The following is a 15200-nucleotide window of genomic DNA, read 5'->3' as shown; positions in this document are numbered from 1 at the left end:
TACTGAGGACTGAATCTGAAAACATTAGCCTCTAGTTATAAGACAGCCAGGCTTTTAACTAGCCCTATCTCACTGTCATGGAGGTGAGGGGGGTGATCTTTTGGGTTAGCCCCACCTGTGACTAAGTAGCTGCCTCTCAGGTGCTGAGCTTGATTATATTTTGGTACTTGAGAAGATATTGGCAACATAGAAAAGGATCTTTAAAACAGAACCATATGTACAAATACAAGTAATCAGCTTAAGTATTTAGTAACCACAAAACAGATAAAAAACAAACAAAACTTTCTGAAATGCAGAAGTGATTACAGCAGATAACAGAGATTTTGCACAGCTGCTGCCAAAGCTACACCTGGTGTCACAAAGTGGGCTGGCCCTTTAAGGGTTATGGCCTTAGACCCACCTGTGCTCAGATATTTGACTCCAAGGAGATGAGTTTGAGGCCAGTGATGAATGATACCCCATAGGTCACCTGCTTTCTGGATGAAAGGTCAAACACAGTAAAAATTTATGTCAGAGGAAAAGTCTGGCTAGAGTTACCTGCAGCAAAGGGCAGATTTAAGAAAGAGGTGGCTTGAGGAGACACCATAACCAGGGTTTGGAAGAGAAATATTGAGTCCAGTAAATGGTGAAGACACTATAGAGTAGAGGAAAGACCTGTTTTGACTGAGGTTGGCATTTGAACTGTCTTTTTTTTTTTTTTTTTTTTTTTTTAAAAGTACAGTAGCTCCCCAAAAAGGGGTTTTATTTTACTTACAAGCATTTGGATGTTTGAGAACCCCAAGAAGGGGAAAGTAAGGCAGTGTCACAGCCTGATGCTAGATTGGGTGTGATGTTGTAGTGGCATGTACTCAGCCCTGGAGCACCCACTGAGAATCCCTGGTTGTGTGCCTGCCTCAGTTTCCTCCTTCAGTAAGGCTTGTATATAGTGACTAGTGCCCCTTCAGGGATCTAATCTATTTAACGAAAGGCTGAATATGGTATGCAAACAAGCCTTCACTCCAGCATCCTAGCAGAGAGATGTTTCTTAGTCACTCTACTCCCCTACCTAACTCCCTCCTCCTTCTTTGTCCAGGCTTTTCACTAATAAGGCCCTCTGAACCCAGGACCCTCTTCTGGAGATAGGCCTCCTTCCATGAGCTGGGGAAGGGTTCCTTCTCTGGACTCAGGGTCACTGCAGATGTCAAATTGTTGCAGCTCTTCCCTGCAGCAGCATGTAGCGCCCTAATTACCTGAACACCTTGGTGCTGTCTGGTAAGGCTCTTTTGCTGGGACCAGGCCTTCCTAGTGCTTTGCCACCTTTTTAGAACCAGCCACTTTTCCTAGGTCTCCTTTTCTGTTGAGCTTTTTGGCCAACTCATCTAAAAAAATCCCACTCCTCAGGGGCTACCTCTGTGTTCTAGCTTTCTAGCTAAGCAGCCTTCATTACCCCTTATTAAGTCCAGCTGTGCTTTTACTAGTTAACTGCAGCTCAGCCAGCTAGGTAACTAACTACTCACAGGTGGATTCTCTTTAGCAGAGTCCTTGACAGAGCTGCTTGTCTGTTTGTTCTTCCCCAGGAATCAGGTAAGTGGGGAAGGCAGACAACCAAAATTAGTTTCCCCTAAGCAGGGGTAGAAATCATGTGATGGTTGGACCTTCTGGCAACGTGGCAAGACTGACTTCAGCATAGCCCAATGTCCATGAAATCATGAGAGTTTCTAACACTGGCTCAAGCAGTTACCCCATTCTATCAGGCTGCAGAAACCTACATCCATGAATGATTAACATTGGTATTAGGGAGTGCTTCCCCTTTCTCTCTGAGAGTGAGGGGGGACCAGTCTCCATACATAGTGAACCTATCACTTGCTTTCACTGTATAAGGAAAAGCTAGGCTAGATTTTTCTAAACAGTCACCCCTTGCTAGAGGTGACACTGTTGTAGCAGAAGCAATGGAATGATTCCCCTGGACAGTGGGATTTGGATTAGGCCCTCTTTTTGTTCTAGGTGTGGATCATGTGTGTTTTATTATATTATTTAAGCAATACAAATGTTTGTACCAAATCTTTATCATACACTTCTGCCTTGGGAATTCATAACTACATTTAGGTATTGCCATATGGTTTACCTCTGCTACAAAATCGATACAATAAAGCCCCAGAGAGAAATACAAGTTATTTCATGATAGCACATCTTGCCATCTTGTATATTTAGACCACAAACAGTTATGAACTATTTTCATAAGTGTTAGTGATAACAAACGATGCAACTATGCTGCTGCTGTTATGAGTGATGGTACTTTTATTTCAAATGTTTATCTGACATTAAATTAAACAGGAATAAACACTGAGATTAAACAATAAATTATTTTCTTTCAGTTAGTCACAGTAAAAACCTGTGAATTCACATTTACCCATAAAAAGAAAAAAATTACTGGAATGACAAAGGGTGGTTCCCCCGATCTGAAGAAAATATAACCAATATATGCCACATTGCACAAGCAATTTACATACTGTATGCATTTCGGTTGCCTGAAGAGTCATGGCCTGATTTTTCACTGCACTTTGTGTGATCAGTAACACCCATCCAAAGTGGATGTAAAATACTTCTATTCTGATTCTCAGTTTAGACAGGTGTGAAGGACTACCCCAGTTGCAAAGTCCTACCTTTCAATTTCCTTAGTGTTATGATGATGTTAATGTTGCATTAGCAATCAAAAGGCAGAACCATATGCTGAAGGCTTAAACTGCTGTGTACATTAAAAGAAGCAAAGTTGCCGACTCAGTTTGTACTAGTTTTTGCTCCTGGTGACACATCTAGAGCAAAAAGGCACTTAAAGAAATGGACTAGAACATGATTCCTCTGTATAAATGTATTTGTAAGTGTCTATTTATAGTGAGTTTTAAAGGCTGCTCTGTTGTATGCTTCAGTGAGCAGCAGAGGGAGCCACAGCAGGCTCAGAAGACATTTCCCCTAACTTTTAGCTAAGGAGCTTTAATTACCCCAGGACCAACTGCCCTTTTTTTTTTTTTTTTTTTGCTGCTAGAAGGTGGTTTAGTGTTCTTCTGTCAGATTTAAACTGTAGCCTAAATAACACATTTCCTTGCATCTAGTGCAATTTTCCAGTGATGCATCTTACTAATGATTAATTTACCACTGCAATTGTAACTTCTTTGCCATGTGATGAAGACACACTATGTGATCAAAAGCAAAAGGTTTTTACAGCAGAGAACACAAATTCACTAAGAACTGAATTTTCACCACCTCTTATAGGAAAGTTAGAAGACTCAGGTCATAAACACAGCTCTCTTGTATAAATATCAGAGACACATCATATTTTTTAAGGTCGCTTCTTAAGGGTAATGGAGAGGAGCCAATGCTGAAATTTAATATCTATTCTTCTTAATACAATATCTATTTTTTCATGCAAAAAGGCAAATACACTTTTAGTAAAATGAATGTGTAGATTAGTAAAATATCATAAAAATCCTCTAACACGGTACCTGTATTATATACTAATGAGAATTCCACACCAAGACATGACAACTTTACTACAATTTGCAGACAGAAAACCTGATCCTGGTTTACACTAGGTCAACTCTAGCAGTACAAAGGAGGCTTAAAGAAGGTGTAACTGTACCTTGCACACATTTAAAGACCCTTTTATCCACCCTGGAAGAGTAGTGTAAACTGGACTTGGTGTAAATAAGAATCAGGCCCAGAAACATTAAGATTCTTAAATTGAAACAATGATCTCAGACCATTGTTGTTGGTTTTTAAAAACATCAAATGCATTAAATACTGAAAATGCAAAATTAAACTAAAGTTTAAAAATGAAAGGTTTTGGGGAGGGTGAGGTGCTGATGAAGAGATCATGGAATTTATTTCTTTGAGATTTAGCAGAAAGAGACAGAAAGGGAATAAGGTTGTTAGTAGATCTGTCTGGAAAATGATTGGGCTGGGGTGATATCTACTGAGAATAATCAACTTTTTGTCAAAAAACTGAGAACTTGAAGACTTTATTTATTTATTTAGGTAACTGAATCCAAAACATTTTTGCCAAAAAACAAAAGAAATTTTGGCTAAAACCTGAAATATTTGTGGTTTGCAGATTTTTAAAAAAAATCATTTTTCAGGAAAGCAAATATTTTTCCCAAAATTTCTTTGCATCAATTTTCTACATGAAAAATTAAACCTGAAATTTTTCAACCAATCCTAGTTGCTAGAAGTAAAAGTGATGCTGCCGTGAGGAGAGAGGAGAAGGCAGCAAGATATGATGGTAGATATAACCAGGATACAACCAGATTTTGAGCAGATGTCATCAAAAGCAAGAATGCAAAGAAAAAAAGCGGAGATGGGGAATGTAAGGAAGTTAAGCACCCAAATCCCACTGGAATTCAACGGGAGCTGGATATCTAACTTCCTCAGGCTCCTTTGTAAATCCTAGCTGAGAACAGGATCTATAAGAATGAGTTGAGGCAGGATATGTGCTTCTCCCCATCTAGCTGGTGGGGAGCCAATAGAGCTCATGAGTAAAACAGGGGGTGATGAGATAGCGGAGCAGTGATGCAGAAAGAGGAGCAGATGGCTCAAGCAAAGGAGATGGCAGTGGGCAGGATTTAGAGACAGACATCAAGAACAATACACAGGGCCTGGCAGGTCAGCAATTAAAAGATAATATCAATGACCAGTTAAAATAATATGTCATGTTTATCTAACTGGCAAGCAGGGGGGTGGAATGGAAAATAAAAAGTTGTGGCTACTTGAACCCTATCTACTATCCTAGAGCTCCCTATTCACTGGTGTTAAAATAAGTTTAATGAAACTGGATCACAAGGCTTCTCCTCCTCCTGGCTGCTACTTGCCTTGGTCTGCATTCTGGCAGAATAGCCGACACTATAGATTTCTATTGTTCTTTGCCTGGTTCCTGAGGCCATGGGGCTAGCCAATGTTCTCCCTCAGCTTGATTTCCTCTTGCTTGGTGCTGCTGGCTGTGTTTGGTCATAGATCTCATTATCAGTTTTCATTGTATAAACATAGCCATGACACAATGCAAACTAATTGACAAGAAGACTTACAACATAAAGTCTTGTTCCCAGCAAGGTTTGCTTCCTCTTCTGTTTATTGTGGTGCTTTTTAGATTTTGGACTTTTAAAACAACATAGGTGTTAAATGTGTCTGAAACAGAAACAATAAACAAATTTAGCTACCTCTTTCATTATTTGTGCTACGAGCTGGGTGCACTGGGTCAACTGACTCAGGTGCCTGGGAGGTCATACTAGGGGGCTAAAAATAGCCATGTGGATGTTCCAGCTTGGCTGAAGCCTGGGCTCTGAGACCTACCCCCTCTTGCTTGGTTTCTGAGCCAGGGCTGCAGCCTGAGTGAGAACATCTATGCTGCTACGCTTAGCTCCATAGTGAGGGCCCCACAAGCCTGGGTCAGTTGATCAAAGCTCTGAGACTCACAGCCACAGTTGTGTGTGTGTGTGGGGGGGGGGAGTTGTTTTGTTTTTTTGCAATGTAGACATACCCTTAAAACTCCCAGTGCCCTGGAGTTAACTCTAAATATTATACAACCCAGAGATAGGTTCCTCTTAGTTCTTGTGGGCTTAGCTATGAAATTTCCATTACTTCTGAAAATGTGTCTCTGTGTAGCAAAATAAGTTAAAACAAAACATTCCTAAAGCAGCTAGGGGTATGAACTGAAGTCTGGTGTCCACCTTACGAAATTTGCATAAGTTGGTTTTCTAGTAGGAGCATATTCAATAGATAACTACTTCCTAATAGTTATGTGTGGACACAAGTGGTGCATTATTTACAGAAAGAGAACCCTTCCCTGTTTAAGTGGCAGCAGCTGCAAAACATCATGAGAAAAGCCCAGCTCCTCAAAGGTGCCTAACTCCCATTGAACTCAATGGGTAAATAAGTTGTACATGCATTTTTGCATGTACAAGTACTGAAAATCTGTCCCACATTATGTATATTAGTCAATGTAGCTTCAAGATATTTCCAAATCATGTTGAGTTACATTATATGACTATGTAAGTTGCAATGAATGGAATGAAAGCACAGAAGTACAAAAATAGGATGTAAATCTAAATGTGGTAACAAAGTTGTCCCTTCCAATAAATGGCAAGATGATTTAGGCTTAGTCCTCAGTTGCTTTATGGCAGAATTTGGTGCTGCTGTTGTGGGAAGATGCAAAGGTGGCCACCTTTCAATATCCTTGACCTTGGGGCAGGATAAAAATCAAACTGGTCTCTGGCACAAATTAAAGCAGCCAGTTCCTGCTTTGGTTCAGTACCATCAGTAACTTCTACAGCATTAATTTAAAGATCTGCAGTTCATTAACATACATTGTTAACGTTTTCAGAGAGGTCTATAACTACAATAGCTAGCACATGATAATATATCATTAAGACACACTGGCATTTTCAACCAGTGTGGGTTTGTGAGGTGGGAACCAGAAGGCAGGCCACACCCTCTGGGCAGCCCCGTGATGCCTATTGACCAATAGGCCAGGGCTGCTAAAAGAAGAGCTTTCACTGGAAAACAAAGTAATGGGAACAAATTAGTGTGAGTAAACAAAATCATCATTCACCAAGTCATCTATTAAATTTCTGTGTCAGAGTACTAAGCATCTCAAATATCATGCCATTGCTCTCACATTGAACAAACTATTGAGAAAGTCAATATAGGTTTAGAAATCTGAAGAGGTTGTTTGTGGATAAAAGCTTTAAATATTAAATCATTTATTATGTAGGATAACTCTCTGAATGCTCCAAGTAATTGGAGAGAGAATGAAGTTTGCAAATTTTCTATAACTTTGCTGTGTGTCATCTTTTCTTTATGTTTTGATTTGTTTAGCTTTTGGGCTTGCGCATCAGACTGTGTAAGAATTGGGAAGGAATTCACATTAATTGTAAATCAGTTACCTAATTCCAGAGCTTTTGAACATCGCCATCAAAAATCTAATCTATCTCCAAAAAACAAATCCCCCTTCCAAATTAAAGCTAACATCCTTTAAAATATTCTGTGCAATTTGCAAATGCAGCCAGAATGGATGAGAAACAGTGCAACGAGACAGGCAAATTAACTTTTAAAAACATGTTTTTAAGAATCTCTAATAAATCCACCTTTAACTCTGAGCTTTCATCCACATTTGACAGCTTCACTCCCTTCTCTCACTCAAGTCTATGTCACCAGTATTCAAACCTGGCTCACCTTTCTGCTGTTTCCCAGCCTCTGTTCCCACATAGCTGAGTGCCTCTGAAGAAAATCCTGACTTGCTGAACTATCACTTTTGTGTCTCTTCCTACAGCATTGTTATCTGCCATGTTGAAGCAGCTGCTTCTCCTTGATTGACTCCTATGCCTAAGACCTCAGTGACTCTTCTCTGCTTTTGAATGTCTCCCCAGTGCTTCTCCCCCATCTCTCCTCTTCCTCTGCCTGAGATCTCACCAGTTACTTTCAGGAAAGAGAGACAAGGTGGGTGAGATAACATCTTTTATTGGATCAACTTAAGAAAAGAGACATTTGTAATATGTCTCTCACCACATGCCTCCCTACACACACAGAGACATATACAAAACACAAACTATGCAGATTATGAGCCACATTCACTGGTATACCCTGGTGAAAAGCAGCAGTAAATTCAACTTAACAAGCCACTTGAAGATTGGAATTTTTGCTAGCCCAAAGCTACCATAGCAGCTCCTATGCCACCTCCCTTTTTGTCTAATGCACAGTCCATAGTTGGGGGACAGGGAACACTATTGGTCATCCCTTTGCAGCTCATCCTGGCTATTTTAATGGTCCAGTGGGGCTGTGGGCAGCCAACACAAGACAAAATAGCCTTACAGCTGCTCAAACTTACATGAAGGATTGGACTGGCAATAGTACTGCCCCAAGATAGTGGGAACATACTGGCTTAAGACCACTTTTACCTCCCGCATGTAGGCACCTCTTCTGTAGTTCCTCCAGAATGGAAACTCTGGATCATTATCTCTGAACATACCTTTTGGTCAACATCACTGTTAACTTTGGTAACAGCAAGTGTTAAATAACATTTAAAGACCAATTTAAATGTTTTATTTAATGTACATCAAGCAGTGCTATAAATGTACGCATCATTTGTAATTTAGAGCACAGATGAAACATAATATTTGCTGGATCTTGTGCAATGATTGTATGTGACAATATTATGAATTCTACAAAGAATACAGATTGCAGTGAAAAGAAATGTTACCACATTCTACACTTCACAGATGTAACTAATAATGACTATGCTTCTCAATGAGTTAAATGAGAATCATATCCTGAGAAGGCGGCTTAACTGTGGTAGTTCAAATGACCTGAACATTCACCTTTCTTTAATCTAAGTAATTTTAAACAATTTGTAAAGGTTATCCCAGGCATTAGTCAGTCAGCCTTTGCCATATTTTAGTGCATTTATCCATTTATAAATAAACTTCTCCAGAGAACTAATCATTACACTGAATTAGTTTATTTCAAGAACCCCAGTTTTAACAACAGGCTGTACATTAATTCCATGACATCTCTGGAATTCAATCTGTCCTCAGAGATAACTGGGTAACATAGGAATTAATTTATGCACCACCAAAAAAATGAGGTACACTTTGGTGATTAAATATCTGCTTATTCACTAAACATGCGAGTGGTGTACAAGGTCAGAGTTACGTGCAGAATCACTGATACAGTGGCAGGTTCCTAGTCTTTTGTCAAGAGCTACTTATTCTTTTATACAAGAAGGTATACACGGTTTCCTAAAAATGTCTTGGAGCACCCCAGTTTAAACGTGCACAGTAGTATATTTTATTTTGTTATTGTTATGCCAAATCTTTAAGTCCTTACTCTGATTTTATGCTGCATTTGTCTACACAGATCAATGAAATGTTTGTGTCTGTCTGAGTGTGGTCTTGTTTCTTCAGCCATTGTCCAATCCTTGACCCTGGAGGCTGACTGAAAACAATCTCAGGCAGCCAGATTCTGCTCAAGGTCATGGCTTAGTGTCCCCCACCTCAACCAGTCAGCTACAGATCTATGGGGCTTCTGCTCCCAACCATACTTCTCCTTTGTCCTCCACAGGAACATTCAGGCACAGTCTCTGCCCAGCTTTGGTGAAACTGCAAACCCTGCACCACCAATACCTCTTCTCCCCCCGGCCCCACACTCCTCCCACACACAATGGTTTCACTTCTCAGGACCTTCTGACTGTTTTTCCCCATGCAAATGTACACTTCAAGCATTAGTATGGTAAAAAATAACATTAGTAAGTTTTGTGGACCTTAATCTTGTTTGGAAAGTGCTATGATTCATTTCTCTCTTTGTAAATAGTAGAAAAATTTGCATAGCAAACTTGCGTGTCCTCATTTCTTTTGCCCTGAACCCTGATGAACAGAATAGGTTGAAGACCTACCACTATTTCTGGCTTAAACAGATTTACTTTAACACAATGCATATTTGCTCTTACAAGAAAAAAAGTGCTTGTCTAAATTTAATGTATGAGAAGTCAAACTTACCAGCTATTCCATTCAACCTTCCTTTTTTCACTATTAAAAATAAAAAGAGAAATACAAGAAGCTATATTAATTCCTACAATATTTTTAGAAGATTATCTGTAAATATTCTTTTAAAAACTTAGAATTTCAGCCTTTAAAAAAACTATTTGTCCTTTAAAAATGCAAATCAGCTCTATATCAGAGTAGCATCTGTATTAATACATCATAATATTAAGACAAAAGTATATAATCAGAGAAATCTTGTATCATAATATTGTCCAAATTTTTGTCAACAGGGTAAGATCTCTAAATATCTTGAGGAAAGAGGAAAAATAGGAAAAAAAATTGTCTTAAATAAATATCTGGTATATAATTACAACATAAGAGCATTGATTTAATGACATAATAAACCATGCTAAACAATTGACTTCAGTAATAATTTATTTCAAACACCACCAGCCTTTGAAAGATCCATACATTTCACTTGCTCTGGAGCTAAAATTTTAACTGGAGGTCATGAAATGCCACGTTAGGTTTTTATTCTTTTGTGTAGTAACAGTCCCTCACTCGCTCAAGCTGTGGGAGGCAGACCTATCCTTGTTTACAGACAGCCCCCCAACCTGAAGCAAATACTCACCAGCAACCGTACACCATACAAGAACACTAGCCCAGGAACCTACCCCTGCAACAAACCCCGTTGCCAGCTCTGCGCACACATCGACTCTAGTGACACCATCACAGGTCCTAACCACATCAGCCACACCATAATGAGCTCATTCACCTGCACATCTACTAATGTAATATATGCCATCATGTGCCAGCAATGCCCCTCTGCCATGAACATTGGCCAAACCGGACTATCTACCTTCCCCATTGTTGTTCCTTACCCTTGGATATGTGTATATATATATATACCCCCTATCTGATTTCTATTCCTTACATGTGACGAAGGGGGTTACAGCCCACGAAAGCTTATGCCTGCAGAAATTAAATTTGTTAGTCTTTAAAGTGTTACAGGACTCTCATTGTTTTTGCTAAATAGGATGGTTGCATACTATTCTATGGAGTTACGAATCAGCATTTGAGCCACTAAGCTTTGTATAAAAATGCTGCTGTGTTTCCTTTTGAAGTAAGTTAAATATTTTAATAGGATGTCAATTACAGTAGAAACAACTCCTATGTGGCAAAGCCACATTGCTTTGAAATTAATAAACTCCAAGGATTTATTTCTCATTATAGCTAAAAATATGCACCATTTCAGCAATAGCTTGTGTCATGAACAGAAGCCAAAACTGCTTGGCTACTGCTATATGTGTCATGTTTCTTGTTCATAGGCATGATGTATGGGTGTGAGCCTGAATCAAATTAGGATACAGGGTTCAAGCCCTATTGCTTTGTAATGTAGACTGTAGCCTCACTTGTATTCATCCTCTCTGAGTTCGCCAAAAGTATCCCATAATCTTACAGGCTGAATTTCTTTGTCATCTGGACAGTCAAGTTTTCACACTCTGTACCATGAATAACAAGATAAAGCAGCCACATTATAGGAGGGCACTAAGAAGTTTTGGATAAAGGTGGTTGGACTTGGGCCTACATAATGCAGTGTAGACACTGGAGCCCCAGGTTGAGACCCAGAGTTAAACAATTCTTAGGCTGAAGGTTCAAACAAGTGTAGACACTCAAGACATAGGCTAACAGACCAGGATCTGCTAAGTTGAGTTCTACTAACCCTGGGCTTACATTGCAGTGTAGATATAACCAATGTGAGACTTATCCAAGGCTACACAGGAAACCTGGGGTGGAGCAAGGAATTGAACCTAAGTTTCTCAAGCCCCAGGATAGTGTCCTAATACTATTAGACTATTCTTCTGATGAATGCAATAGGATTTATTCATCACTGCAAGGGACAGTACCTCCAGCCTCACCGGCCATGTACTACACCAAGATTTCTACCAGGTTGAGTTCTGATTTTGTCAACCTGGATCTCACTTGTTTTGCCTTACTTACTGGCTGCACCATTCCAAAGCCACTCACTCTTACTACAGGAAACTTTTCAATCAGATTCTTTAATGAAAAGTGACTATGTAAAAACAGAATTGTAATATTCCATACTGATTGCCTCCCAGGTATTTCTAGATCAAGTATGCTTGGTTTACAAGTAAAAAGATGAGGGGTGGGGATTGTCTGGCTGCCACCCGCACAGACATGATAATTCTGTTGATGATGCACAAAGATAAATAGCATCTATCTCATTCAGTTCCTAGCTGTGTTGCCTTCGCAATGCTAATAGGAGCAAAAAGCAGGACACCCTTATTCCTGTCAATGAAGTAAGCAAGGTATGATAGAATCCCATAGACAACAGGTCTGTGGAGAATAAAGCATATGTTTACACATGTTAAAGGACCCACAGGCCATGGGAAGAGTCAAGATTTTTCCCAGTATTGTCTTCCCCACACATCAGTTAATTGCATTGGCAAGATGCCATGTTTGCAATATGCATAAGAAAACACAAGGCGGTTATAAACTCCTTCCTAAGTCTCTGGATCAATATTATTTTTTGTGGGGAGGTGGAATTAAAAATGAGTGTGGTCTGGAAACAGAGACAAAGTGAAGTTCCTCTGAAGTCTGATAGCAGACTGAAGGGAGACAAATGCCATGAAACTTGAATGACTCTGTGTCAGAAAGGATGAGAAGCTGAAACAAGATCTGTAAGATTCCATTAGCATTTAATGCTTCCTGTCTCGGCAGTTGAAAAAGAAGACTATATTCCAGAGACAGGCAAATTCACCCTCCTCAGAGTCCCCTCACAAAACAAAACAAAACAAAACAAAAAAATACAAAAAAAACCCCACCATTACTGTGGCTAGGGAACTAAGATTCATGTGGAAAAAAATATAGCATATTCTGGCTGAAACACTGGGCCTTAGTAGGTCAACTGTACTGGATCACTATGGACTATATTGTGCTTGGGAGAAAGAGTACAAGGAATTTTTCCTACCAAACTGTGCTATCCTCCCTCTATGCAATCCCTGAGCTCTGGGGAGTCCAGGGAGTTCTGTTTCAGTGGAGAAAGAGTAAGGCCATGGCTTCATTCCATCTTTGCCCTAGCCTCCAGAGCTGGGAGCTGTGGAGATGAGATATTAAACAGGACATGTGATAGTGCATCCCAGAGGTGGTGTGCATACTCACCTTGTGTTCCCTGAAACTCTAGGGAAACTTATGTCTTCTGAGGCACAGGCATCAGTAGCTTCCCCTGGGCCTGTGTGATTCCACACATCTACAATACTGAGCTAGGTCTACACCAGGGGTTCTCAAACTGGGGTTGTGACCTCCCGGGGTCGTGAGGTTATTATGGGAGGGGGGTCGTGGGCTGTTAGCTCCAGCATATGCTGGTAAAGGTGGCATGGCATGGGAGGCGGGGGTCAGTCATCACAGCCTGAAATATTTTCAAAGAGGTCCCAGGAAAAAAAAGTTTGAGAACTCCTGGTCTACACAACATGGTCCCATGAATAAAGAGTTTGTATGCAAACTAAATAAATCTCATGAAAGAATCAGCATCCTATAAAGACCATTATAAGTCCTCACTTATAATTTTAGGTGCAGATCATTTAGACTAAACAACGCCTATGATATATTGGAGGAAGTAAATATACTGGACAGACCCCTTGAAAACTCCAATAAGCAATGTGAGTATCAGACAGCTGACCCTTTAAGAAAGTGAGATGCCCAGCCTACTTGTGACAGGCTCCACTTGAAGAGAATGAGCCAACCCAGGACTGCCTGTGGATAATTAACTGCCTAAATAGCTGGAAGGCAGTTCATTAAATAAGGAGCACCTGGGTCTAAAATAAAAAGATTTGGGTGAGGTTAATTGGAAAAAGGTCCTGAGTAAAAAGGGAGCTTTAGAGAAGGGAAGGTCTTATGCAATTTGAAATAAATAGCTTTTCCAGACAAAGTGGTCTAGGAGAGACTTTGAACAAGGAAGAAAACAAACCTTTCTAGGCAGGGATACCTGGGAGAGATCCTGAACAAATGGAGAATGCCTGGAGAACTCTCCAGACAGCTGAAAAGCCTAAGGTCTTCTACTAGAGTAGCTCCTTCTGCTGTAAATTAGAGACTCTTGTTGTAGAAATCTTACTGTTTTATCCTGTCTCTGAGGTAAGAGCCTTCTAAACCCTTGCTCAAGTGCTCCTTTCAGAAGCCTTTATTAAAGGAAAATACTCTGTTGTAAAGCAGAGTGTTTGGTTTCTCCTTGATCAGCGTGTTTGAGTAAGCACATTCAAGAGAGGAAACCGAGGTGGATCACAGCACAGCTAAACTTACCTCTTAGAGGGTGCTTGGAAGGTGACTGTACCCCTTCTATGCCTTGTTACCAGCAGACTCTCCTTGTTGTGTGGCACAATGCTGTTTAATATTGTATTTATATTAATACCCATGCTCTATTGACATGGCCATGCTATTTTGTAAGTGACCACTTCAACAATTTAGCAGATGGGTATAATGTGAAGTGAGGCCAGAGTACCAGTGAGGATGGTGTGACATCCATCAACTATTGGCACTGAGTTCAGTGTGCATCTCAAGAATATTTATGCAGAATAATTGCTCAAAAAACTCACATAATCTAAAGTAGCTCCCATTGTCAACTAAAGGTGTGGGCTGTAAATATGTCTGTGGAGAAAGATGTATTGGCTAGCCTTTGCTAACTAGAAAGCAAACATTTTAGGGCCTGACTTGTAACAGATATAAGAACTGTTCTCTTGTCACTTCCAGTAATCAAGAAAGCTCCGGGACTATCCAGCATCATTGCTCATATAGAAGTCACACTTGTTAAAGTCTAACTTTGTCATCGTTTCTAAGTCAAATATATCCGCTAAAGTTTGTTCAAAATTGGATTTTAAAAACCAGAAGAGAACTTAACTTTTCCCACCAATCCAATCTACAATGAGAGCTGGATTTTAGCTGACACTACCACCATGTAAAAGTAAAACTTGTGCTAGCTATACATTAAGGCATAGCTATATATTTCACTATTGAAACCTAAGTGCAGTAGGTAACTGTCAATAAATAAGAATAAAATATCAGGGCTGTCAGATCCTGCTGCATAACTGCCTGAAGACCACTCTTACCCACCAATGCATTCTGTTCTGCTTCCCCCTCCTACCAATTTAATCTCTATCTTTTCCAGCACCTTCCCCCCCCCCCCTTTTTCTTCTGTCCTTCTTTCCCTAAAACCACCTCCCAAGTTATACTATGCAGGCAATACCTTCATTCAAGAACCTGACCAACTCTATCCGTTCTCAAACTCAGTGAAAACTTTTACTCTCAGACTTCAGGAGGAGATGCAATCAAACTGTTTCAATTTGAGTCACACACAAATCTCCGTGGACTCCAATCACAGCAGCAGTTCAACCAGCCTGCAAGTTCTTCAAACCTTTATGGAATGTATGGATGGTTGGAAAACTTTCTCAGTGAGAAGCTATGCAGCAAATATTCCCATCCTCTGTAATAAGCAGTGCACATTTACACTTCACAGAGATGTACTTAGCAAATGGCTACAAAACCGCTTCTTACTCTGATGAATGATCTTGTTATTAAACACTTACCTTTTATACAGAGAAGTTCCATTCCAGCAAAAGATTATTTTAAAGAATAATAAATAAAACCCCCTATTTATAAAGGAATGAAGCTTATTCCTGCTTTGAT

The 15200-nt window shown here is 39.9% G+C and overlaps 1 protein-coding gene across 6 annotated transcripts in view; it reads right to left on the bottom strand.

Annotated features, from left to right (window-relative positions):
- The window catches only part of LOC137158193 (protein unc-13 homolog A-like), a 95815-nt gene extending 80615 nt beyond the window's left edge, over positions 1-15200 (bottom strand). For 4 of the 6 annotated variants that reach the window (XM_067555869.1, XM_067555864.1, XM_067555865.1 and 1 more), the window contains exons 1-3: positions 15101-15200; positions 9519-9548; positions 5055-5154 (exon numbers count right to left, since the gene is read on the bottom strand). In XM_067555869.1, coding sequence (XP_067411970.1) covers positions 5055-5154; positions 9519-9548; positions 15101-15122 — 152 coding nt within the window. In that variant the 5' untranslated portion in view covers positions 15123-15200. Of the gene's footprint in view, positions 1-400; positions 573-1229; positions 1284-5054; positions 5155-9518; positions 9549-15100 lie in introns of those variants that run through there. The other 2 variants (XM_067555867.1, XM_067555868.1) reach the window with 2 other exon arrangements.

This window comes from Emydura macquarii, unplaced genomic scaffold (assembly GCF_026122565.2).
Source record: "Emydura macquarii macquarii isolate MOO-44397 ecotype Brisbane River unplaced genomic scaffold, CSIRO-AGI_Emac_v2 contig_1644, whole genome shotgun sequence".
NCBI lineage: Eukaryota > Metazoa > Chordata > Testudines > Chelidae > Emydura > Emydura macquarii.
The sequence above is the reverse complement of the archived record's forward strand: the minus strand, read 5'-3'. Positions and strand labels throughout refer to the sequence as shown.